This window comes from Schistosoma mansoni, chromosome 2 (genome assembly GCF_000237925.1).
Source record: "Schistosoma mansoni strain Puerto Rico chromosome 2, complete genome".
Lineage (NCBI taxonomy): Eukaryota > Metazoa > Platyhelminthes > Trematoda > Strigeidida > Schistosomatidae > Schistosoma > Schistosoma mansoni.
The window spans coordinates 24074148-24101138 of record NC_031496.1 but is presented as its reverse complement, the minus strand read 5'-3'; the positions used below and the strand labels follow the sequence as shown (position 1 = coordinate 24101138).

The window sequence follows — 26991 nt, the reverse complement described above, 5'->3', positions numbered from 1 at the left end:
CTATTTACATTGCTCATTATTCGAATTTCATTTCAGCTGGTGATATTCATGGTTGTCTGCGTGCCCTGGATATGATGTTGGCAACAGAAAACAGTGAACGGTTTTCTCAAGGATCAGTTGGTTGTAAAAATAAGTGGTTGGTTCCCGATTCTTTCACTATAACATCTGTATTGTCATCTATTGAACCAGCTACTATGAAAAGAAATCTGGAATCGTGTCATCGACGTATGGATTCATCGGAACAATCAGCGAACTCAAACGATGTTTTCAATCGTCTTAGCCCATTCCAGCTAGCCCTATCTTTATGGCATGATTTAGTTCCATTGTCAAATAATGATATTGCTCCGCATAATTTCACTTTACTAACCAGAATAATGGGATTAAAAAATGACTGTTTGGATGCGAATAATAATTGTGAAATAATCTTTGTGAACAATAGTCGTTATAAGTCATTTGAAGATATATTCAAATCTTCTGTCGACCCATCCAATTCTGTAAATCTAATACATCCTTCCTGTACATCACGTGAATTGGCGTCAATGATGATTGCACAAGCTACACAATCTTCATTATTAGATAGCACGTCTACTACTGAATTAGACTCGACCAGTAATGAACCAGTGATTTACGAAACACCGGAGTCTCCTCAGTTTGATTGGAATAATACAATGTTAGCGCTTCGTAGCCCGATAAATCTTCTTTTGCCTACCGATAAACCAATAGTAGTACGTTGAATTTTCATGAAACTTTTGTGTACAGATTAGAAAGTTTTAGAATTGTAGAATATCAGAATCAGTTTAAGTTATTTTTGATGAATAATATGATTGGTTGAGTTAGGGGGTATGTTTGCTGTGATTTGTGAATGTTGAATTTGGAAATTAGAGCAGTACATGTAAGCAAACATCAGGCTTTAATATACATGAATATTTATACGAAAATGTTAGACCAATCAAAGCAATTTGAGTCAATAATCACAATGAAAGAGAATACATCACTGAGCATAATATGTAAAAGTACAAGTTGGTAGTGGAAAGACAGGTGTTCTGATATGAGTAAGAATATTAAATTACGATAACAAAAGTCTTATCAATAGTTTCCAAGTTGGAAATGTGAAGGAGGGAGATACTTGTGAAAGGAGACTGTATCAAAAGTGGTTAGACAGATTGATAGTCAGTCATAATGTTGTAGAGCATGAGACATATGTGCCAGATTTGAAATCCTGACTTGATGGATTTCAAATGACAAATATATATATATATATATATATATATATATATATATATATATATATATAGCAAGAGATTGCAGCTCTTAATTTTCTAAGTATAGTTAATAAATAAATCGATCCATTCATTAGTTTCTTATGTTTGTGCCACATCTGAATGCTCGAACCATATTGGTCTCTGCAGACTGGATGACACTTCAAAAGTCAGAATACTTTAAAAAAAACTTGGTTTGACCGAACATGAACGTTTACTTATTTACCTAAGCCTGTTACCCCCAATGGAGCATAGGCCGCCGACCAGGATTCTCCAACCCACCCTGTCATGGGCCTTCCTTTCTCGTTCTATCCAGGTGTTGCTCATTCTTCTCTTATCTGTTTCCATTACTCGGTTAAATGTGTTCTTTGGTCTTCGTCTCCTCCTTTAGCCTTGAGGATTCCTAATGAGGAATTGCCTTGTGATATAGTTGGGGAATTTCCTCAATGTGTGTTCTATCCACTTTCTGCGCCTATTCCTGATTTCTTCTGCTGGAATCTGGTTTGTTATCTCCCACAGTAGGTTGTTGCTGATAGTGTCTGGCCAACGTATCCGAATTATTTCGCGTAAGCAACTGTTAATAAACATTTGTACCTTCTGGATGGTGGCTACAGTAACTTTATTCTTCCAAAGAACTCTTTGGACTGTATTTTTGGTGAAACAAATAAAACCCTGTTTCAAATCTTTGGAGAACAGTCATCTGTATTTAATATCCGTTACCAATGCTTTAAGATCACGAAAAGACCATGACATGACTGGGTGAAAGGTGCAGGAGTTGTGAACCGAGAATGTGAAAGGTTCAAATTGTATTCCATGACAGAAGACCAGTTTAAATGCTTAGTGTTTGTCTAGCCTGTGTTCACCCAAGGATGCTGACATCCGAAAGAAAATCTTAAGCAAACTCGAATTTTGTCCAAGCATGACCCTACAGGAAGTAATTACCGAGTGCCAAATATTAGTGAATTTGAAACATGATCCCAAGCCATGGTAATGGAAGAGGGTTGAACGTTCTCACAAGGAGAATGTGGGGGTTAGTTAAAGTCGACCCTAAAAATGCACACCACGCCTTATCTCACTGATATTAGTCTCAGTCGTTTAGGTCCCAACAAGTACGGAACCAACACGAAAATTACTTACGAAAAGGTCATTTGTGACCGTCCTCAAACAATTGTCCTTTGGGTGCTTCCGTCACACTGTCAGGTCACTGAGTCCATCTCTCACCCAATATTCTTTTCAGGTGTCTCTCGAAGAGCCTTCAATTCCTATTATTCCTCCCACCGCGACTTTTAACTCTAAATTGCCTCCTTCGACTACTTTTACAAGTGTCACAATTGGCAACGATTCTTGTGCGCGAAACACTGTCCTAGGTCCACCAAGACCTCGCTTCAAGCTACACATTGAAGCCTTCAATGTACGCACTCCATATGCAAATCGTCCGACAGGCCTCCTTGGCTAAAATCTTAGAATCTCGTACCATTGATGTATACTGTGTCTCCGAAACACATACAAGATTCTGGTGTGATCATTCGTTTGACCTCACCTCGCCAAAATGGACAGCCAACGAGATACACCCTCCGTGTATCTGGCGAGTCGAAGGCTAGTTCTCATGGACTGGAGGTTGTAGGCATAGCACTCAGTACGAGAGCAGAACAAGCACTATTAAAGTGTATCTCTGTTAACAGTCATCTATGTGCTGTTCGGCTAAACGGCTTCGTAAGAACTCGGAAGGATAGGGACACACGTCGTTGCCTTTTCGTCGCTTCTGCCTACGCTCCCATTGACTACAACCGGGATGAAGTGAAAGGTGATTTTTACAGAAAGCTTTCTGAACCTCTTCAAAAAGCCAAACACTCAGACATAGTACTCGTAGCAGGTGACTTTAATGCTTAAGTAGGAAGCTTAAACCAAACGGAATGATATTTGGGTGGATATTTTGGTATTCCGGCTCAGTGAACAGATAATGATGACCGTCTGTTGCAGCTGTGCTCAAAAAACCGTTTTTTTTAATAAACACCAATTTTAAGCATAAGGAGAGACTTCATCTAACATGGCGCCATCCTTTACCAGACCGTAGATGTACTCAAATAGACTATATTTCCATCGGTCATCGTTGGAGAGGCTCGATAGAAGATTGTCGCTCGTTCTGGAACACGTGCTTGGACTCCGATCATGCTTTAGTACGAGCACTCATTTGCTTGCACCTCACTGGAGGCAGAAAAAGTACACTAAGAAGACCCATTAGAGTTGAAATCAGTGACGTCAACTGAATTTTCGGACATAGATCTCTTACCAGGTGGTCCAGTTATCCACGTGAAATACGCAGATGATATAGTCCTGTATAATGAAGACGCTGAAAAAATGCGGAGTATTTAAGTAGCACTAAGCAACAATACCAGGATGCTTGGGATGCGTTTCTCCCCCTCTAAATGTAAATTGTTGCTCCAGGACTGTCCTGCGTCAATACCTGAACTAAGGATAGCGAATGAAGTAGTCGAACGCGTCGACAAATCCACTTATCTCGTAAGTCTGATGAGCCCTACTGGGTTGGTGTCTGACGAAATCTGTGCTTGGATTCAGAAAGCTCGTTCAGCTTTTGTCAACTTACATCACCTATGGCGAAGGTGAGACATCCGTTTATCAAGTAAAGAACGAGTATATTGCTCAACAGTTCATTCTGTTCTACTTTACGGCTGCGAATTGTGGTCATTAAGATACTCATAAGCTACTAGTATTTGACCACAGATGTCTTATAAATATTGCTCGCATCTACTGGGGTCACCGAGTAAGTAATAGTGAGGTTAGACGCAGGGTATTAGGGAATGATGGTAAATAGGTTAGTGAGGCTGTGAATCTTCATCAACTGAGATGGTTGGGCCACGTGTTACGTATGCCTGAACATCGATTACCACGACGCGCAATGCTGACTAGTGTAGGGGATGGTCGGGAGGAAGTTAGGGACGGCCAAACCAAAACTTTGCATCAGGTAATGTAACCCACATTGGTATACTACATCAACACGAGTTGATAGTAATGAGATGAATAGCAAGGTTACCAAATTGATGTAGCTATAATGACTATGTGACAAATTGAATATTTGAGAATCTGGTTCGGTAAGACAGGATGAAAATGTAAATATGAAGAGACACTTGAACTCTAGATGTAAGGTAAGGTACAAATGAATTTGTCTGTGCGATTGTGACCTGTTCTTAGTCATGTCACCGGTGACAGCTATCACGTGGATCCTAAATAGAATATAAAAGAACATAAAATATAGTACATAATTACGTTTGAACGACAGCAAGGTTCATTTTGGAACTCGCCACACTGATGTAGTGGTACATGAGACTGACTAGTCGTGAGTAGAACAAGTCGTTGGTCCTGAATTTCACTGTTACCCACAACCGAAATATTTTGAACCCCATAACAGAAAGGCGACACTTATGCACTTAATTAAGTGCATATTTGCCGAAAAATTGTTGATGAAATGCAGTTTTAAATGCCAACATCTTAATAATACAAACACTTGCTCATTGACCAAATTCCTATGTTATTAGGCATTCAGGTAAAGTATTTGGTGTTCTCTGATTGGTGTCATTGTGCAAGTTCCTTTATGATACTGATCCCTCAGTCACAAGATTGTGTAAGTTAAGGTCAATGAAATTCTGAGTAAACAATTTTGATAAATATCTTAAAATTCCTGTTTTCCACTGTTGAATTTTAGATTTGTGGACCAAAAGACCAAGGGCTTTATCCATGGCAACGTCTTGCCCTCGTTGGTGGGTTGTACGGTCTCCTGGATATTATTGAAAATCATTACAAATTGAAACTGAATATTAGTTTTTTTACTTGCATCATCAGATTGTTGCCACCACCAGTGAAATCTGATCAGTGTTACACAAATGACGCATTTGATACTTGGGAAACGGAAGTTTTAAATTTACTTTCAAGGTTTAAACTAACTGTTGATACTACATTATACAATGCTTTGATTCATCGTAGGACGTCAGCTGGTTTGAATGCTAATCATTTATTAGCGGATATGACCCGTAACGGATTAATTCCCAACCAAGTAGGTTTGTTTTATTTTCCGTTTGTGTATATTTGTGTTTTGTTTTGATCTTATCATTTGTAAGGTAGGGAATTCCAATCAAACTTCCTGTGGCGGGTTGTAGTTTGACGAGATGGTGCAGATATAATCTTGTAGCTTGTTTGTAAAGTCGAGATATTTTAGTTACGAGTAAAGACACACTGTTTGTGTTAGGACTCGTGATACTGGCGATGTGAGCAAACGGAACTGGTTCGTGGTACAGGCTTCGGACCTGGGTCCAATCGTTAGAAGGTTAGTGCTTCAATCACCGAGTCATCGCTTCACAAGTGTTTCACGAGAGATGTATTAGTAGAATTGCCGTCGTAGTGTGGTGTGAGCTACTTATATCCACACAAGAAGTACATAACGATGGTCAGGCGTTAAATATATTTCAGTAGAAAATCGGTAAGGAGAGAACGGAAATGAGAAGCAATTGGTAATGAAAAATGCATGAACAATAATAATCGGAGACTATGGACTGATATTTGCAGAAGGAATGGTCATGGTTGAAACAATTAATTGATAGTTTACAAATTTACTGTTTACTGTATGGTTGTCAGATTCGTTTGTCCCCACTCGTGTTCTTTTTCACTACAGTATTACCTTTTAGTCAGTGTACGGTTCAATGTAGTGTTGCCTGGTGTATGAATAAGTTGAAAGAAAGCTAGTTGGTTGTTATAAGGTGGCTTATGATAGACTGAATTTACAAATGCCCCTTAATGGTTAAAGTTTTTCCTGTCGTGTAGATTACTTGGGGTTGCCTAGCTCGAGGTTGTCAAACAAAAGAGTCAGTGAAACAACTTCTACGTGGATTTGAGGTTGCTGCTACAACCCCACTATCTTCCAGTGATTTGGAGGCTAACAGTATATCTCGTGAACAAAATGTCCAGTCACTAATCATCAGACCAAGTTTCACATTCTTCAGTACTATACTATCAACATCTGGATTTGATTGGGAGTTGAAAGCGTTTGTTATTGAATACATGAGGCGTCCAATTCATGTAGATGAGTTGTCTGATAAAAATTCTACCATACCAAAACGCAATGTATATGGAAACCAAGTATCCAATCATTTCGATGGATTTGTGTTAGATCGCCGAGTAATCGCATCTATTGATATAGATATTGGTTTGTTTCGAGAGCTTTTGGTGAAAGGTATAATTCCGATGGGTAAGTTGGTTATGCGAGTCTGTACTCATTTTATAGAATGTACATGAAAACAATGGTTTGCGAAGTTATGAAGGTTTCTGTTATCCCGTTGTTGGTAATAAGGATCGGGTTTTTTTTACTAGTTTTGATTGGAATTTATTCATCATGAGTGTCGAATTCATCTGGATAACGGTTAGATTCACTTGAATAACACACCTGACATCTGAGTCAGAAAACTGTTGATTATCAATTTAATTAATAAGGTTCGGAGATTTAGTATATTTATATTGTGACTATCAGTGGAATGCAGGACACACATTTCGTCCTGCTTTAAAGTGGTTAGCTGAATACACATGCTACAGATACTTAATTAACTGTTTTTTCTCATTTCAATATGAATGAGAATGATTTCTACACATCTTTAAGAGAAGGATTATATTAACTTCGAGATTTGAACCCGCTTTTCTGAACATGTTGTTTAGTAGCTGGAGTTATGAGACTTTTAAATAACTCGCGGGCATTCACATCTAGCTGTTTACATTTACATTTCTAACAACTGATCTTCAGGGTTACATGAAATAACTTTAACCAAGTTAGTGTAGATTTTCCTTAATATTTATTATCGATAGAAGCCGACGATATTGTATTCTTGACTTATTTCCCCATTGTTGGCTTGACGCTTGGTTTTGGGTGCAAATCGGGATAAACCAAATCTGTTTTGTGAATGGTTGAGTCTGTTGAGTTAGATCACGTTCAAGTTGTTCAATAAATGGTGATAGGGTTAGTGAAAACATAGTTACCAATGCTTCAAGGTCACTGGATGTTTTCACCCATCATACCATTACTTTTCCTATCGACTGAATCCAATTGTTATGTGAACTATTCATCCAGCCTTGTCTGATACTGCTCCTCACTTGGAATGTGTCTGTCATCTTTGCTCCATGCACCACTTTGCAGTGTAGTCCGTCATATGAATTCCGTATGATGTTGACGATTTTCTCACGTTCACCATAGTGTCGAATAAGTTCCCATAATGTTCTCCTATCCACATTGTCAAATGCTTTCTCATAATCAAGGAAGTTGATGCATAGTGACGAGTTCCATTCAATTGACTGTTGAGCAATGCTCCTTAGTGTCGCGATTCGGTCTGTTCACGACATGTTGAAGTTCTTCTTTGACCTCTTTCCAGTTGTTTTCCATAGTAATTTTTAGTGATAGATTTTCTTCAACAACTTTGCCAATCTTGATAGGAAATATTCTGAAATGGCTTTTTTTTAAAGAATCTCGAAGTTCTTGTGAGATAAAACTGCTGTGAATGATGGGTATAATCATGGGATTGAATGATATTCATATAATGCCACGAATTGACATAAATCGACAATGAAGAAGAATGTATGAGAACCCGATAGTGGTCGGAAGGTAGCATGTTTGTTGTGAGACGTGGAAGTGCCAGTCTCGATTGGCGGATTGATTGCAATTGTCGACTACTGGCTGAGAAGTCACTTACTGTAAAAAAAAACATTTGTCAGATGCTGTTTAATTTTCAAGGGTTGTTGTTTATCTAAAATCAGTTTGTGATGTTTTGTCTATTTTCCAATTTGAACAATCTCCAAAGGCATCCATACTATGGTCATTTTTACCTTATTTTCTTTTTATTACGGTAGATGGTTCACCTGTTCAAGGATCAGAAACTGGTGGATTTCGTGTCTATCCAAATGCTGTTCGTTCATTTTATAGATTTTATAAGATCTATAAATCTTGGCTGCGTGAAAGTCCTGTGGATAAACCTCGTTAAGCGTTTATGCTTATATATATATGTATATATTTAGATATATGGGGAAGCAATGTAGCCATTTGCTGAACTTGTTGTGCATAGTAATCTGTATTTGTAGATACAATTGTTTTGAAAGTAAACTGTACTTGTTTTGATATGTTTCTATCTACATGTTCATGTGATTGTTGGTGACTATTTTGAGAATGTTTGTTGACATTATTTTTATGATATTGGGAATTTCTTTCAAGTGTGCTGATGCGAGGTATGGCAACTTGGGTGGATGGAGATTTGTGACATATCCTTTTTAGTTGTTTATGACCAAGTGACAGAGCAGTTGAACTGTGTGTTACTAGCATTTACTATCTTGTGTTTTAAAAACGAAAGAGCATTTGGAGCGAATGATTGGTTTACGGTGAATTTCTCGTTTGATCCTACAGTAATAAATGTATGGTTTTATTGTTTTACAAAACCTAGTTTCAGGTATACGCGTACAAGTGTTGACTTAACTGAGTCGGTGTTGTAGATTTGGAATATGAATTTATCATTGTGTGGAGTGATTAGAATGTTAGTGAGAGCAATTATTTTTCCAAGCATGTGCATAAAATTAATTCGGTTATGAAGTACAGGTTTTCTGGATTTCAAAGGTTTTATATGAATGTTGGAATGAGAGTGGTTGGTTGGCGTTTGAGTGTGTTAACCACTACTGAACCACAGGTGTATTAATTAGGCCAGTTAATCTTGTCATTTGAACAATGATTTAATGCGATATGGTCTAATATTAATTACTATGGCCTAAATGAGTCATGTATTAGCTTGCAATTAATCTTTGACCGCTAATCTATCTGATTACACTCTCTGTCCTGTTTCTTTTGTTTCTCCATGACTTGAGTATTTAGTCATTCGTATGAGTGTGGATCAACTTTTTTCACCCAAGGTGTATATTACAAGCAGAGATCTATGGTGGCTAGTGGTGGAATCCAGGACGCGGTTTCGTCCTAATTGGGACTCGTCAGCTGGATGTGCGTGCATCTCAGAGTTGATGTTCACTACGGGATTCAAAGCTAGTGTCGTTTCAAACTCCTTCGCTTTATCCACGTAGCTAGTTCGTCGAGATTGTCACTATCTTGTGCAATGCGGTAAATTTGAATCAATTTTGTATCAGTTGTTTGAATCTTGAACTCAATCGTACAAGCTAGTGGCTACCTGGACTCACCAACTAGGTGTGTAATACGATGGCGTTTGAAGCAAACGATACTGGATTCGAGTCACATAGTGAACATCAAATTTGGGATATTCTTACCTTGCGAGTCTTTCAAGATGTCGAAATGCGCTCCTTTTATTGTTCTGCTAGATAGCATCCATCTTTGTCTTCAATGTTCGTGATTTATGGGAATATTGAAATAATCTGCTCAGGATGTGCGTATATATATTAGGGATTGATTAATTGCAGTCTTAAACGTCACTTGGAAGATTCGAAGAATACGAAATCAATTAAGATGTTTATTGTTTGAAATTATTTAATTGTTGATTGCCCAGGATGAGGGTTCAAAGAAGAATCCTGGTGGACGGCATATACTCCTCCATGACAGTATAAGGTTTAATTAAGTAATGATCATGCATTGGTGCATTTATTTATCTGTTTACTACTAATATTTTATCTGCTACTTCTGTATTATAAAACTATGGACAAACACTATATATTAGACAGTCTTGTCAGTATATAATGAGTTAAGAATATAAGTCAAATACGAACCTTTGTTTAATGCTTTCATCAACTTTTTTACATTTAATTCCTTCTGTCTTTATTATTGAAATGATATCATACGAAGGAAAGATTATAGTGCCTTCAATTTCATTCTCTAAAACATATTCTGATCAAGGAATATTATTAAGCTAACGACCTGATATAAATAACTTGGAAGGACTTAACAGTCATTTTTCAGTTACTTTATTAATCAACCATCTAACATTTGTTAACTCTATAATTTTTACTCACAATTTCGATGTTCCAAAACTGTCCGTAACTTTGTTTATCTGTGTTATATCGATTGAGTGCGTATATGCATGCCTGGTTAAATATATGACATGATATGACCACCAATGAGAGAGCAGCGAATTTACCGATTACCTAATGATACACAAAGCCGTGTGAGCAGTCTTGAGTACTTATCAGTCCTGCTTTCTGCCTAGCCCAGCCAGTTAATAAAGCTCATAATAAAAGGAACATGAATATACATAGTTCAGTTACTTAACAATTATACAATAGGAAATATACATTATACATTGGTCCATAAATAGTCCTCAGAGTTATCATTCACAATTCTCTTCGGGATACAATAATCTGAAACAAATTTTTCTGATCTTATTAACAACACTATGACATACATATTCATTTTTAATCGCCTACATATTTAGAAGAATGTTCATTTCTAAATTCATTTAGTATTGTTTGTTTGAATCTTCCCATTGATGTGTTAGGACTGCAACTGGTCAGTCTCTAATTGGCATATGTTCATACTGTGCGTATTGCCTCGGTATAGCCTTAATTCACAAGCATTGTAAGCAAAGATGGATAGTGGCTAGCAGTGGAATCCAGTTTGACGCGCGTTTCGTCCTATTTAGATGTACCTGCATCTCAGAGTTGATGTTCACTCAGAGACTCGAACCCAATACCTTTCGCTTCAAACGCCATCGCATTATCCACTCAGTCCTGCATTCCATTGCTAGTCACTATCCACCTTTGCTTACTATGCTCATTTCCATTATAATTTTAAAGTATTAGATAGTTTGTAAGCATCTTATAAGAATGTGGGAAAATAAAATGGATTCATATTATTCCCACACCAAACCTTCTTTCTCACTTTTCAATTCTTCTGTATTATTATTTTATCTTTTTATGTTATTTCAATTTACTGAAGACATTCCCTGTTTAGAGTATGTACACTTGTTTCCTTTTAATAAACACTACCATAATTTTAGGTTGTTAGCAGCTGAGTAGAATCCATAATTGTACAAATATGTTTCTGTACATGTGATCGATTCCTTAGACTGTTTACAATTCCGATGAGATTGTACAGCTTCATCGAAAACATGATTTCCTTCGCTGAAACGTTCTCATTCTTCCTTATGAATTAATTGGCTTCTCTTGTAGTGTTTTATTAGAAAAGATTTCCTCAATAGAACGATATACGAATCTGGGTTGTATTTGTATTTCCTACTAAACATATTCTATTGTTACCTACTTTTTTTGTTGTATCTTTGTTTGATTTCTCAATCATATCTTAGTTTTATTTATTAAATTTTTTTTTAGGTACTGATTTATGGCGTCCGAATTAGAAGCATATGTTGGCCGTATCCTTTTTCTTGTTGGTTAAAAATTTGGTGTTTGTTAGTTCGAAATCAACCATAGTAGTTGTAGGAGGATGTAGTGATAGTGGTTCCTTCTTACACCATTTAGATATACATTTTCATATTTAAAAAAACCATATTATTTTATTCTTCTCCTCCATTTGATCTTATTCGCTTTCTCTTTGCAAATATAATTTCATTATATTTATATGAAATAATATGCGTATATTATATAAGTAAAATTCTATGTCAATTTGTGTACGTTGTTTTTTCCCAACTATCTGATAACTTCAAATCAATTAGCTTTTCGCTTAAATAAATGAAAAAAAAAATGCAACTGTGACTTAGTAACAGTTCATAATGTTATTGACTGTTCGACTGAAGCGTGTAGGTGTGTGTTTATAGGCTAACTGGTTGTGCTCCGCGTGATTATCGCATGCAATTTAATATAAAGAAGTAGTTTGTGATCCTATGGTACAAATATACAAGATAATCGACTGAGTGAGTAGTCCAGCTGAGCATACCAGGAAAAGATACTAAATAATTGGACTAATATACTAGCTCACAGCTGAAAACGAATGTAAGGCCAATAAAAGTTACCTTCTATTCACTAAATCTCGTTGTTTACGCATATCAGTCTTTTCTTTCATTCAAGCTATTTCTTTTTTATTTCGCTTATTTTCGTTACAATAACTTTGAATGTATTCATCAAATATTTCATGTATAGTCTATGCTCGTAGGATGTACACGCAATCAATTTCAGTGGATCAGTAAACAGAATATCAATATTGCATATCTATCATCTAGGGAATTCTACTTTCTTTAACCATTTTCTTTATATATACCAGGAATGGTAAATGTTATAACATCAGATGGAAGAACTATTGTCGTAAGTGAAGTTTTTTTTGAATTATATGTATTTATATACTCAATTTAGTTTAGTCAAGTTAAAAGAAGTGCTAATTCCCAAACAAACAAAAATTTATCAGTAAGGAGTAACATAAATTCATTCAGTATTGTTTGTTTGAATCTTCTCATCGATGTGTTAGGACTGCACAGTATGCACATATACCAATTAGAGACTGACCAGTTGCAGTCCTAACACATCGATGGAAAGATTCAAACAAACAATACTAAATGAACTTAAACTTCACCCCATCGCACAAGCAAGTGGCTATCAGGACTCAGTGGCCGAGTGGATAACGCGATGGCGTTTGAAGCGAAGGTTACTGGGTTCGAGTGCCAGAGTGAACATCAACTGTGAGATGCAGGTACACCCAGCTGACGAGTCCCAAATAGTACGAAACGCGCGTCCTGAATTTCACTGCTAGTCACTATCCATCTTTGCATACCAAGAAGTAACATATTTATACCGAGCTAGAATACCAATAATTAATAGAAACAATTTAAATTGTTCACACACACAAGAGAAAATGTACGATCAAAAGCAAAGCGGCGATAGATGAGGAAAAAAATATTTTGACAGGTAGAATCATCAAAATTTGATTATGAGTGAATGGAATAATTCATTACGATAGGAAAGACAACACGCTGCAGCATACGTGTCAATTAATTATCAGAAGAGGGTTTTTGTGGAGATTTAGTATTTTCATAGTTGAAATCACGACCTCGACTCGTGGATGCGCACTGCTGAGGAGTCCCACAATGGGGCGAAACGGCCTTCCAGTACTCTCAGGTTTTCCATGGTGGTCGAGCTTCGATTGACTCACGCTTTCAACTATTTAAATAATTACAAAAGCAATTCCAACTATTGAGAATTTGTTAGATTTACAAAGATAATGTAACCGATGTTGTATAAATTGAAAGACTGTCACAGCTTCTCAGAATATTTATACAGAAATATATTTATAGAATACTGAATGGTTCCACAACACATCCAGCTCAACAACAACAGTCAATTCGTAGCTGAAACAAGCACAAAATCCTATCTTATATGCCAGGATAGATTGAGTATGAATCAATAAACCAGAGAACAGTTGATTTACTAATATTTATTTTTATCAATGAAATACAAGGAACGGAAAAATTCTAGTCACTCATATATATATCATATTTATAATGTGCGAGCTTCATACTCTCTACTCCGGATTTAGAGTTAATTTCATTTTCCCTTTATTTTGCGTTGATAACAACTGCCCAAATCTTCTGTAATACTTAGTTGTCAGATTTACCCCTTTTATATCAACTGATTCGTCTCTTCTCAGTATCAGTAAATTGCTCGGCAAGAGTACACTTTCTTCACCAAAATCTTCCATCAGTCTTACTAACGGCTTGTTTTTCAAATCCTTTCTGCCTTCACTAGTGTTGTCTGAAGTACAATATCAGTAATCGGCTATTGATCTAAAACAAATACTACTATCCTTTCACATCGTTTTGATAAACCTCCCTATAATCCTATGTAGTAGGCTTTCGGAAGATTACCTTGAATATTAATTTAACATAAACTAGTTATTTTTTTGTGGTACTATCTAGTATTTATATATATTCCGACAAGCTATCTTCTCGTTTACATGACCTCGTCTACATTTTCCTGGTGAATATAATAAAGCTTTTTATTAATCATTAACAAAATACAGATCATAACATTATTTATTTATTTAAACATAGATATTGATACAAAAAGCACCAGATACACATGCGCCGCACAAATCTCATTCGATTTGTGAGGGCTGTGATACTGCCCAGGTGCCCAAACTGAAGCGGGTGGTTTTCTTAGGGGGTCACACCCGGAGCCTTTGACCTAAAATTCTAATCCACAAGGCAGTGGAGCATCGTAAGAAGATGCAGTCCCACGGTAGCCGGTGACCAACGATTGATTCGTACGCCATTTGTTCCCTCAGGATACTGGAGCACCACTGGTTTTGAATCAGGGTTTTCTAACTCCCCTAGATGGATTTTCCGTGTACACCAACCCGGTTGAAGCGTCGGACATTCGCTTTTCGTCCTCTCAATTTCGTAAACGACACCCTCTTTACGGGAAGGCAGTGAGTAGGACTTCCGTGACAGAGGCTATATACGCGTGGCCATGTGAGAGCATTTGGAGAGGGAGAGTGGGCTCTCCCCACTCTCGGCCGTACCAAGGCATTTGGGGGCAAAAGCCGTGCGCCGGCCGTGAATTTTCATTCCATTTTGAATTTCTATATGAATGATGATAAAATTATTTTGTTTACCATCCTTGTCATCCTAGCTAATCTTAATAAAATTACTCACTTTACTAGGGTACATTAAAAGGATTTGATAATGTTGTCAATCTTGTTATCAAAGATAGCCATGAACGAGTTTTCAGTCCAACTGAAGGTGTTGAACAAGTTCCATTGGGTTTATTTATTATTCGAGGACAGAATGTGTAAGTTGTGTTGATATAAAGCTGTAGTTAGTTGCAAAATTACTAGTTCTGAGGTTGAAACTTTAAATGATGCAATATTTATTTGTACTATGCTATTTTTTCCAGGGCTGTAGTCGGAGAACTTGATGAAGATCTAGATAGGCGAATTGATTTTTCACAACTTCGTGCTGAACCTCTTAATCCTGTTGTACATTAAATTATGTTTACATATAACAAATAAATTGCTATCATTTGTAGTATACGGTTCTTATTTTTAAAATAGCACAATTCTTTCCACATTATTTATTGTTAAGTGACGATTAATTGCGACACAGCATAGTATATAACTATTCATTTATTAAGTACGAACTATCTATGCCAGATTTTGAGTCGAATAACACTCTCTTCGACTGAATTTTCAGGAATTAATCACCTACCAGGAGGTCCACTTATCGACTTAGAATACGCAGATGACATAGTCCTGTTTGGTGAAGACGCTAACAAAATGCAGAGTCTTCTGTTGGAACTCAGTAATAATGCCAGGATGTTTGGGATGCGTTTCTCCCCATCCAAATGTAAATTGTTACTCCAGGGCTGGCCTACGTCAACACCTGAACTAAGGATAGGGAGTGAAGTAGTCGAACGCGTTGACAACTTCACTTATCTTGGAAGTCTGATCAACCCTAATGGGTTGGTGTCGGACGAAATCTCTGCACGGATTCAAAGAGCTCGTTTGGCTTCTGTCAACTTACGTCACTTATGGCGAAGACGAGATGTCCGTCTATCAATTAAGGGACAAGTATACTGCGCAGCAGTTCGCTCTGTTCTACTTTACGGCTGTGAAACATGGCCTTTAGGAGTAGAAGATACTCGTAGGTTACTAGTATTTGACCACAGATGCCTTAGAAATATTGCTCGCATCTGCTGGGATAACCGGGTGAGTAATAGTGAGGTTAGACGCAGGGTATTAGGGAATGATGGTAAATCAGTTGATGAGGTTGTAAATCTTCATCGACTGAGATGGTTGGGCCACGTGTTACGTATGCCTGAACATCGATTACCACGACGCGCAATGTTGACTAGTGTAGGGGATGGTTGGAAGAGAGTTAGGGGCGGCCAAACCAAAACATGGCATCAGTGCTTGAAGTCACTAACTTCTAGTCTGAGCCATGTTGGTAGATGCAGACTACTTGGTTGTAATCCGTGTGACTATCGTAACCAATGGTTGGAGACTCTAGGTGATATGGCTTAGAATCGATCACAATGGTGTAGGTGTATACACTCTTTATCTTCCCTTCAACCTTGAGATTAAAATTGCTTCATATCTGTCTTCCTTCCTGTATTATATCCATATATACAACCTTTCTTTTATATATATTTCCACCACAAAATTAACTACTTTTATGAATTCGGTGTTCATCTTGTTGTGCTAACGAGATATGGCAACTTGGACCGATGCATATGTGTGCCTTATCCTACGTTGTAGCTGACTGAGATTTTGAGTCTCAACACAACAATAATCTTGAGAATTTAACGTAAACTAATAGCTTCTAGTTGTCTATTAGTTACGGGATACAAAACATTTCATTTGGATAGTATGAAGTAATCGACACTCACACAGGTTTAGTATCTTGAATTCTGCTACTATTATTGTAATGAACAAAACACGACTGGGGACAATCGAATGAATTTAAGCACAAATTACAGACTATCTCACTAAATTCCGATAACCATACAGCAAACAGTTAATTTGCAAAATAACCAATTGTCTCAATCTTCACTGTTCCTCTTGTAAATATCAATCCATCTTCTCTAATTCCATTGTTTGTGCATTTTCCTACCCATTGCGCCTCATTTCAGTTCTTTCCTTATCGGTCTTCTGCCAAAATACATTCTATGTCTGAGCATCATCATATACTACTTATATGAATATAAGTAGACCACACTACATTATTACTACCCCAGTTTCTTTTAAAGAATGTACAAAAATAAGTAGTCATTTCAATAAATGAACATTAGTGGTACGAAAAAATTTATATACATTTATCACACAAGTTTGTTGGAATATACATTACTAATTACGTTAAAATAGATGAAATTTTCTGGCATGTACTTCTAATTCAAAATTCTAGAAAATGAACTAATTCCTTCATACTAGAAGTTATAGTCCAATTTTATTGGCAGAACTTGTTGAAGTAGTTAATGGTGATTGAAACCCGAATGCTGGTTTAACTAAACTTGTTGTTGTAACAGTTGAATTCGAAGTAGGAGCTCCGCCAGTCAATGAACCAATTTGTGGAAGTACGGAGGATGCTGAAAAATGGAGAACAAGTTGGGACAAGAAATTTATGAAAAACAGATTTACATAGAACAATTACAAAGATCATTCTTCAGACATAGAGAATTGAGTTAACAGTTGTTGAGACTTTAGAGAAAATTCAATGATAAGCATTTTAATCTACATAGAAATTATGTTTTGAGTAAACCTGGATACGATTAAGTATTAGTGTAGTGTATTTAAGAATAACTGACTGTAAGTCAACGTCAAACGATTATGTTGCAAAGGGTTTCATTACCAAGGTTTGACTTGATAATTTTAAATAAATTGAACATTAGGTAGATTGTTATTAATAAGACTAACGTATTTGTAATATCCCGATGAGTAGAAAAATTAAATTTTCTGACGTTTTGTGACTCAGTGTAAGCCACTTCTTCAGAGAAGAATGAAATAAACTAAATTAATCCAAGTTTCGATGGTTCCATGGAACAAAGTAAGTATATCTGGTGTGATCAATCAAAAGCAGGTCTGACCATGTCAATGTGATTTATGTGAGTCATGTTTGGATATTTTTGCGTATGTTAAAGGATGAAAAAAATGTGATATTTGTGGTGCGAAAGGATAGAGCTGAATTTTTGTGTACGATAATGTTGTGAGATGTGAAAATAATCAGACATAGTAGTTCGGATAAATGGTCCAAGTTGGATGGATAATGATGCCTTCTTTTCTATTGGAGGCAGTAGAATTAAGCAATATATGAAGCTTCAGCGACTCGTCTTTCATCGTAGCTGGAAAAGTCTTTTTATATTATTTTGGTGTCTTTAATATCGACTTGATGGTTATTGAAAATGGTATGGATTGCTATTGCCGATTTAGTTTGAAGTCTTTCCAGTTATATGGGATTATTAGGTGGTTTGTTTCAGTACCTAAGATGTTCTTTAACTCGAATCAAGATTCCACAAGATGGATGACTTTTCAACATAGAAGTCATTACAATCGACACATCTTAATTTGTAGACACAATTATGTTGACATAAAGGGTATTTTCTTGCTTTATGCGAACTAAAGCATTTCGAAGGATGTTCGTTGTTTTGTTATATACTTTAATTCTGTATTGTTTTAAGACTTTGGAGTTCTTTTGTGCAATTTAAACTTGGGTTAATTTAAATTCACTTGGTATTGTTTGTTTGAATCTTCCCATCGATGTGTTAGGACTGCAACTGGTCAGTCTTTATTTGGCATAAGTGAATTTAAACTTTACTCCATTGCACAAGCAAGTGACTATCAGGACTCAGTGGCCGAGTGGATAACGCGATGACCTTTGGAGCGAAAGGTACTGGGTTCGAGTGCCAGAGTGAACATCAACTCTGAGATGCAGGTACATCCAGCTGACGAGTCCCAAATAGGATGAAACACGCGTCCTGGATTCCACTGCTAGCCACTATCCATCTTTGGGTTAATTTAGTTTATTTCTTTATTCTCTGAAGAAGTGGCTTACAATGAGTCACAAAACGTCATAAAATTTAAGAAAAATTATTTTTCTACTCATTAGGATATTACAAATATATTATTTTTACTAATGATTATGTTGCAGATTTGATTCAAAACACTTGGAAATTCGATTTCCGTCAAAACGTAACAGTACAAATAACTCCAATTAACAATAAAAGAATTTTAGGAAAAAATGAGTTCGCCCCAAAAATCTAGTGCGAACAGGACATTAAATGAAAATATAAATGTATTACTACAACTAAGGGTCTTATTGTTGATTCCGCAAACAAACCTCACCGTGTAGACGAATTCCAAAGCGATATACTAAACATTTAATGCGTAAATATATAGGTAAGCATGGTGTGTATTTATTTATTTATTTGAACACATAAATTTTGGTACAAAGGGGCACCGAATATATATGCGTCTCTTGATTTGTATGTGGGCTGTGATACTGCCCGGGTGCCTGATATGTGGGCAAGAATGACAGTGATTGGTTGTCTTGATGAGTCAGACATTAGATAAGATGACAGGTGTTATGTGTTATATATATTCCCCTATCCTTATTATGTATTAACTTTTCCTTGTTGATTGACACTTATTGATTGACTGTTCTTTGTGTCGGATTTTGGTGTGGAAATATATTGACGATATAGTCAGGCTAATCTCGTGTTCTTGATCTGAGCTGTGTTGAAGTCCTGTAGAATAGACACTGGGTGGGAATCTAGTGTAGATATTCGTCTAAGGTAAATTAGCGTCCCACATACGTGTAAAAAGTGAAAGGACTGTTATAACCAGAAACCCCTAGAGTTATAATCAGCATCCTTACGTTTATAACAGTGCCCAGACCGAAGCGTGGTGTACACTGAAAAATATAAGTTAATGTACACATTGAGAACCCATAAAGTCACTGACCTTCGAACTAAACCCTATTAGTAAATCCAGATTACCCAGTTGCGGCAGTTACTGTGACGAACAGTTAGAGATGTTAAGTAACACAGTTCATGATTAGTCATAATTTTTATTTTTATTTAAACACATAAATATTGGTACAAGGAAGCACCAGATAAATATGCGCCATACAAATCTCATTTGATTTGCTTGAGGGCTGTGATACTGCCCAGGTGCCCAAACTGAAGCAGGTGGTTTTCTTAGGGGCCCACACCCGGAGTCTTTGACCGAAAGATCTGATCCACAAAGCAGTGGAGCATCGTGAGGAGATGCATTCCCATGGAAGCCGGTGACCAACGATTGATTCGTACGCCATTTGTTCCCTCAGGATACTGGAGCCCATGTGCACCATTGGTTTGGAGTCAGGGTTTTCCAACTCCCCTAGGTGGACCCTCTATATCCACCAACCCGGTTAAAGCGCCGGACATTCGCTTTTCGTTCTCTCAATTTCGTAAACAACACCCGTGGCACGAGAAGGCAGTGAGTAGGACTTCCCTGTCAGAGGCTATATATTTGCTGGCTATGTGAGAGCATTTGGAGAGGGAGAGCAGACTCTCCCCACTCTCGACCGTACCAGGGCATTTGGGGGCATTAGTCATAATGATGCAGAAGCATCCACTTTCCCTTCTCCTTCCAGAGCTTCAAAATTTTGTTTTTTTTTGGGGGAATTTATTGCATTTCGAATCATATCGTTGATGTGTAGCCTTTTTTATGTCACTGATGTTATCAATACCTATGCATCTGTCCGATAATTCCATCTCGCTGTTCGTTGCCGAGTGGACTAACCTAAAACCATAGGGGTGAACCGCACCTGCTCTCAAATTATCCGTTCTGAAAATGAGTGATTCTTTTCTAATCCTGAACCACTTGACCTATCTTTGTGATTGATGCTTTGTCCTACATAACCATTTCTGTAGTTAAATTTAACCAGTTTCTTCTATCATAAGAATTCTGTTGACAAACATTTATCTTTATATGGTAGTTTCAATGTTGGGTCAACCTTAGACTATATACAGTTAGGTAAATTAGATTTTCTAAAATCTACACTGGTCATTAATACAAGCGTTGAGTATTAGGATATATTAATCATTGTATGTGAACATAAACTAACATACCAGGCTGGAGAGATGAAGCTATACCGAACTGCTGATTCGATAATACATTACTTGAAATTGTAGTAGAAGGTACCGACAGACTAATTGAAGTTTTCTCAGCACTACCGACTGAATTGGATGTAGTAGGTGTTTCTGATGTTGGGAATGGAGAAGGACCATATGGAGTGGAGAAGGATGAACCGATTTTTCCCCTGCTTAATTCTGTTCCAAATAAATTATCAACTTCTATTTGACTCTTGAAATGAAAGTCATCATTATCGCCGAATGGATTGCGGGCTGAACCGTAGCACATACGATACTTTTTTAAGTAGTTTGATTTTACTGCCTACATAGAAATGAGCAAACCAAATATTAAGACGTGGTAGAACAAACAACCATAATTTTTGCATATATATATATACTTGTATACTAGGCATTGAACTATTTGCGTAAAGCTTAGCGACATCACTCTACCACCTAAACCAAACCAAACGATGCGTGTTTAAAACTTAACGCGAACAGGTTGAAAGCTGAACATCTTGACTAATAGACCACTGCTTAATATCACCAGGCTTCAACCACAGATAACTATAATTTTGTAGACTCTAGCTAAAACTTCTACACCTACGAATAAAGCCCAAACTAACAAACAATTCAGCAGTTACTTTGAGAGATAGAGTCAGTCAGTCAGCTACAACGTAGGACCAGGCACATTTATGCATCGGCCAAGTTGCCATACCATAAAGAACAAATCTGTAAATAGTTATATGAATAACATAATGCACTGCTCTCACAAATAATAAACATTGCAAACATACCTTTATGCTTTCATGTGTAGTGTACAACTGAGCCGCAAGATTGATAAAGTCATGATCTATTAGATGTAAAATATTGAGAAGGTCTTTAATATAAAAATGTATTTTTATCAAGAAAATAGTTACCTCGTGGAGTCATAGGAGTTAATGGCTGAGAGTAAACGTTCTCTTCAAATACCTCTAACTCGTGTTTATACAGTCGGATTCTTGTATCAAATTCAGAGATCTTTTTCATAAAATAACTAGATCTAGAATAATTTGTTCATAACTATACCTTGTTTGTTCATTATTATCATTTTTAATACTTAGTCCATGTTCAGATGCTTTATGGGCTATGCCAGCATTTTTCTCTTCCTTTTATATAAAAGTTATTCGAAAAAATGCGAACACTGTCTCACCTTTAATACATCTGCTTTTAAGCGTGAAATAGCTGTAGATGTATGCCGAAGGCTGGATATTGAAGAAGACACTTGTTGACTAACAGTTTTGAGATCGTCACGTAAGGTGATTAAGTCACCATAAGATAAGCCAGCCAGTTCTTCATGATATTTTTTTTGTTGAGTGAGGAATTTTCTAAAGATGATATTGGAGAGGGACTAAACCTACTTAAATTCATCTAACGATGTGGAAATTTCGTTACATATAGCTAAATCTTTTGCCTGCAAATGATTCCTAAGAATTGTTTAGTTTAATAAACAATTACTTTATGGTGGTATCAGCTAAACCGCGATTCATTTTGATGCTCACTTTCAAAAGACAAACGACACCTGTAGATGTATGATAAGATTAAGCCAACTAAAACCAATAGTTTTGATGAGATTACGGTAAAAAAATTGGTTTCAAGTGTTTACACACAAATGCTATCATACATTATTTAATATTTTGAGTAATAGTGAAAAACAATACACATAAGCGATTATTTAACGTTTATTAAACGGAGTCATTTCACTTAATGATTGTCACTCAAACGATCGTAATCGTTATATTTACATGTTTAGCAAGGATTCTGAGGAAATGTAATATATGCGAGAAATGTACTTGGATACCGTATGCCAATTCGACACATCTAACTCTTGGATAAGGTACACCATTGTGAGGAAAGCGATAAACCGAAAGCAGGCGACATCTAAGTTACCATAATATCTAACAGTTATAGAACCTATGATGGTAACAACCATTGATCACTGAGTGAATCAGCAGTAAACTAATTCATCGGTAATGAAAACCATGAAGTCAACATGAGGTCTGGACATTGACAAATATGTAACGCGTCCCAGCTACGTTAGTCGATGAAGATACATAACTTCATTCACCAACTTGCTATACTTACTTAGGATATTAGTTCTAACTTCAGCACCATTCAATAAGAAAAGTCACCATACATGAAGAAATATAAGGTCGAATATTAGCAAACTGTGAATATCCTTCATTACAAATGTGACTGAAAGTTCTAACTATTTGGAGATGAAATATTATTTCACTAACAAATAGCAAGCTTTTTTCAGGAAGAATTCGAAAATACTGTTTGGATCAACTATAGTTAAGGGATCCTATATTTTAGAACTTGACCTCACTTAGTAGTTCACAGCGCGCGTACTCAAATTACTTGAAACAAAAAGATCAAACCACTGTTTTTATACACTTTTGTGATGGTTTGCGTTTAGCTTGAAGCGTGCCCACACAACCAATAAAGGGGAAATTGCATTGGAAAATAATAAGGAAATGTGCGAAAATGTCTGCTTTCTCGTCTGTCAGAGGGAAATGATGCATAATTTCCTCTTTACGTCGCTCTGCGATTCAAATGTCGCTCAACTGTCTACTTATCGCCTAAATGTACGCCGAATTGTCTACTTTTCGCATACATATACACAGATTTATGTAAGTTTGCATATACTCTTAAAGCACCTTTGGCATAACCCAAAACATCTCCTGCGTTCACCTTCATTCCCACAACACACCACAGGAAAACTGAAATGTACGTAAAATATAGTATATGTTCAAAAAAATCTACTGCACATGTGCAAAGAGTGATAGTGAGAGAAAAGCAAATCGACATGACAAGCCCATACAAATGCAATAAATCTTTGAAGGGAACCAGTTAGCAATGATAGGTTCATGAAATTAAAACAGTAACAACAGGAATTAGAAACTGACTACTTAGGCCTTTGAGTGCTTTACACCGCAGTAAGTTGAATTCACCTCCAAAAACCTTGTGAGTGGATGGGCGATTGAAGGTCGAAAAGCCAATTGAGTTTCAAAATAAGTATCAAGACGAAGCGTTCACGACGTGAGTACTTGTATATTACAGTGGTTGATTTAATATATAATATTGGAGAGATTATCACCTACGGATGAACCAAGCGGATAGCATGTCTCGGATTTTGGTGCAAAATTCATTTGTCCATGTGGCCTAGTAACATTTGGGCAAAACAAATGATGTCATTTCGTTGTGAAAACCGTAACTCTAATTTTGAACCTCTACTTCCAACTGGAAATCTTAACCCTAATTCCTAACACTAATTTATAACATTGTTTAACCCCGGTATACTGGTGTACATTCACAAGATCATTAAAGAATCTTACAGAGGTCGTCCAAAAGTTACAGTCTCGTACTTGAATCCTTCGCTCAAATGTTTAATTGTTCGAGTTATAGTGAAGACGAATTCTAAAAACTATCCGGATGCGTTTCAGTAGTGCACTTAGTCATAATGTAGACCATCAACGTTGATGATCTATGTCGAATGATTGGAGGCCTACTCGAGTAGGACGGGAACGGTGTAGCGAACAAGCTAACTTCGAAGTCACACCTCGCGACCAGCACCTTACGTGGATTGCCCCATCGACGTATCAAGGGACCATGGATGCTCTGAAGACTGTATAACACAAGGGATGTTATTACAGGAATATATTAGTTGAAGTAGATACAAGCTAAGTAGAGCCGCTGCCGCATGGGCCAGTCTATGTTGTACAATAAACTGATGCGCGTTGATTGTCCTTGACGTTGACGGGGATCAATAATCTGTTCGATATTTAGTGACCCAACTGCTGGATGATTTGACTAGGGTTCAGTGACATTTCACTGGCCCTACAATATACTATAGTTACAGTGCTTTATATCAAGCAGCGTTTATATGCATATAGAATAATACTTACTTACGCCTGTTACCCCTTGTAAAGGAGTATATGCCGTCCATCAGGATTCTTCTTTGAACTCTGTCCTAGTAAATCCTTTCCAGTTGTTATCAATTCTTATTCATTCTTTTGATGTCTGCTCACAATTACCTGTGCAGTGTGTTCTTTCGTATTACTCTTTTCATTATTCCAAGTTGGCGCTTGCCTTGTAATGCAGTTTGATGAATTTCGCAATATATTTTCTATGCACCTCCAGAGTCTTTTCTTAATTTCCTCCTCAGTTGGGAGTTTGTTTGTTCTCTACCACAGAAGGCTGTTGGTGATAGTTTCCGTTCGAACGGATCTGTTTCGAATTCCATGTGTTCTTCAACTGTAGGAATGCTGCCCTTGATTTGCCAATCCTTTCCTTTAAGTCTGCATCAGATCCTCCACGTTCATCAATGATCCTGACCAGGTACGTAAAAGTTTCCACCTCTTGCAGAGTTTCTCCATCAAGTGTGATTTGGTTGATGCTGTCTGATTTGTATTTGAGGGTCTTGCTTTTACCTTTGTGTATGTTGAGGCTTACTTGAGCAGAGACTTCTGGTACACTAGATGTCTTTGCCTACACTTTTCGATGTTGAAGATCCAACCGATATTTTTCTAGTTCGACAACACTTCAACCAGTAACGCCTACAACTATGAATCGTACCCACCCGGTGAAGCCAAAAGTCAGAAGCGAGGGGGCTCGAAGACATATCTGATAATTTACCAATACATCGAAAATTGACTGATCTACGTTGGCTAGTGATCGCAGGAGATGTTAAGCACGGCGTTCCCCATTATCATCTGGTGTAGATGCATGGCCAAGCGCCTTCAGTTTTGTGATTACATGAAAAATAACGTGGTCAGCATCCATTGTCGAACAGTTACAGAGCTATTGATTTTGGGGATTTATTTACCGCTACAGACCACCCTTTCTAGTGGGATAGTGGTGACCATTGGACGTGGCCAGCCAGAAGTTTAAACCCAATGAGTTTGTCGCTGGTAAACACTCTTCTGATAGCTTGTTAAGATTCAGTAGCATCTTATCGTGTTTTCTTACCATACGGGGCTATGTAGTACAACGTAGTAATATAGAAACATGTACAATGAAAATTTTGGTTCATCGTAAACTTCACCGATTATTTCCCGTCCTTTTCAGCAGTGATTTTTAAAGAATGATTTTTTTTCGTTTTTTTGAAAAAAGTTTTGACATGCACATATTTGCGAGCACATTAGCATACAAAAACAGAAAATGTGTTTTTTTGGGGGGGAGGGGCTAAGTATATTTATATAAGCATAGTAAAATTGGCTCTTTTTACATATAATACCAAGAAAAATCGAGACAAAACAAAATGTTGATTAATGTCTTGAATGCATTAAACGTTTATGTGTTCTGGAAACCCTACTTTCCTTCCAGAACGCGTTGTTTTGAGTCTGTTTTCAGATACTGCTAAAGTATCGTCGTGAGTGTTGGCTGTCGGATGAGGTATCGTAAGTGTAGAACTCGCGTCTTTCGATTTTACCGAAGAAAAATCGATGTGAATAGGGTTTCCTTCTAAATACATTGCTTTGATGCGATCCATGCTGACGCTACCGTTAGTTCTGTTCTTATCGATTATTTAGAACTTAGGTTTGCTCTGAAGAACTTTGGACGGTCCTTCGTATGCTATTTTGAGAGGTCATCCAAGTGAGTCTCGGTGTACAAAGACGTGTGTATTATATCGTAAAGCAGGTTGAATGAAAACATCAGTTGACTGCGGTCGAATGGAAATATATTTAAGTGAACGCATTGTGTTTGTAAGCCTGCTCGTTTAGGAGTTCATATCCATATTCATTGAAGTAGACGAAGGGTCCACAGATTCTACTGGAAGTCGGAGTGTATTTTTATAAACGAGTTGAGCTGCAGAGAATGCAATGTCAGATTTCACTGCATGGCGAATACCTAGTAAAACGAGTAGAAGGGAATCGGTTCACTGTGAAACGTCTACATCTGATAGGGGAACTTTTAGCTGTTGGTGAAAGTGTTCTAACAACATTTTTCTTGTTAGTGGTAGGCAGTCTCTCGGATCCGTGTGATTCCCAATAGTGTAGTCAGACAACGGAAACGTTCAGATTCAAACTGGCATCGACTATCTATAGTAGTAGTTGGTGGGCAACAGAAGTTTTATACTCACTGTTCGACGAAGGCGCGGGCCACTATTTCAGCGATAATGTCCTTGATGGGTACTGTGTAGTTGCATTAG

At 37.1% G+C, this 26991-nt stretch overlaps 3 protein-coding genes across 3 annotated transcripts; 2 read left to right on the top strand and 1 right to left on the bottom strand.

Annotated features, from left to right (window-relative positions):
* Window positions 1-194: 194 nt before the first annotated feature.
* On the top strand, window positions 195-8406 carry Smp_175540 (hypothetical protein; the record flags this gene model as incomplete). Its single annotated transcript, XM_018796160.1, has 4 exons — window positions 195-725; window positions 4981-5328; window positions 6093-6516; window positions 8160-8406. 4 exons carry the CDS (start codon window positions 195-197, stop codon window positions 8288-8290), a joined length of 1434 nt encoding a protein of 477 aa, XP_018650400.1. The 3' UTR covers window positions 8291-8406.
* A 6450-nt stretch (window positions 8407-14856) lies between these two features.
* Window positions 14857-15180, top strand: Smp_175550 (putative lsm1; the record flags this gene model as incomplete). Its single annotated transcript, XM_018796159.1, has 2 exons — window positions 14857-14984; window positions 15090-15180. Coding segments are annotated over 2 exons (219 nt in total), but the record flags the coding sequence as incomplete, so codon positions are not given.
* A 1937-nt stretch (window positions 15181-17117) lies between these two features.
* Smp_097210 (hypothetical protein) lies at window positions 17118-22327 on the bottom strand (the record flags this gene model as incomplete). The annotated part of the gene is made up of 8 exons (XM_018796158.1): window positions 17118-17276; window positions 20799-21123; window positions 21596-21678; window positions 21719-21834; window positions 21867-21946; window positions 21991-22165; window positions 22199-22264; window positions 22296-22327. The coding sequence occupies 8 exons, from the start codon at window positions 22325-22327 to the stop codon at window positions 17125-17127; spliced, it is 1029 nt and encodes a 342-aa protein (XP_018650398.1). The 3' UTR covers window positions 17118-17124.
* Between the last annotated feature and the right edge of the window lie 4664 nt (window positions 22328-26991).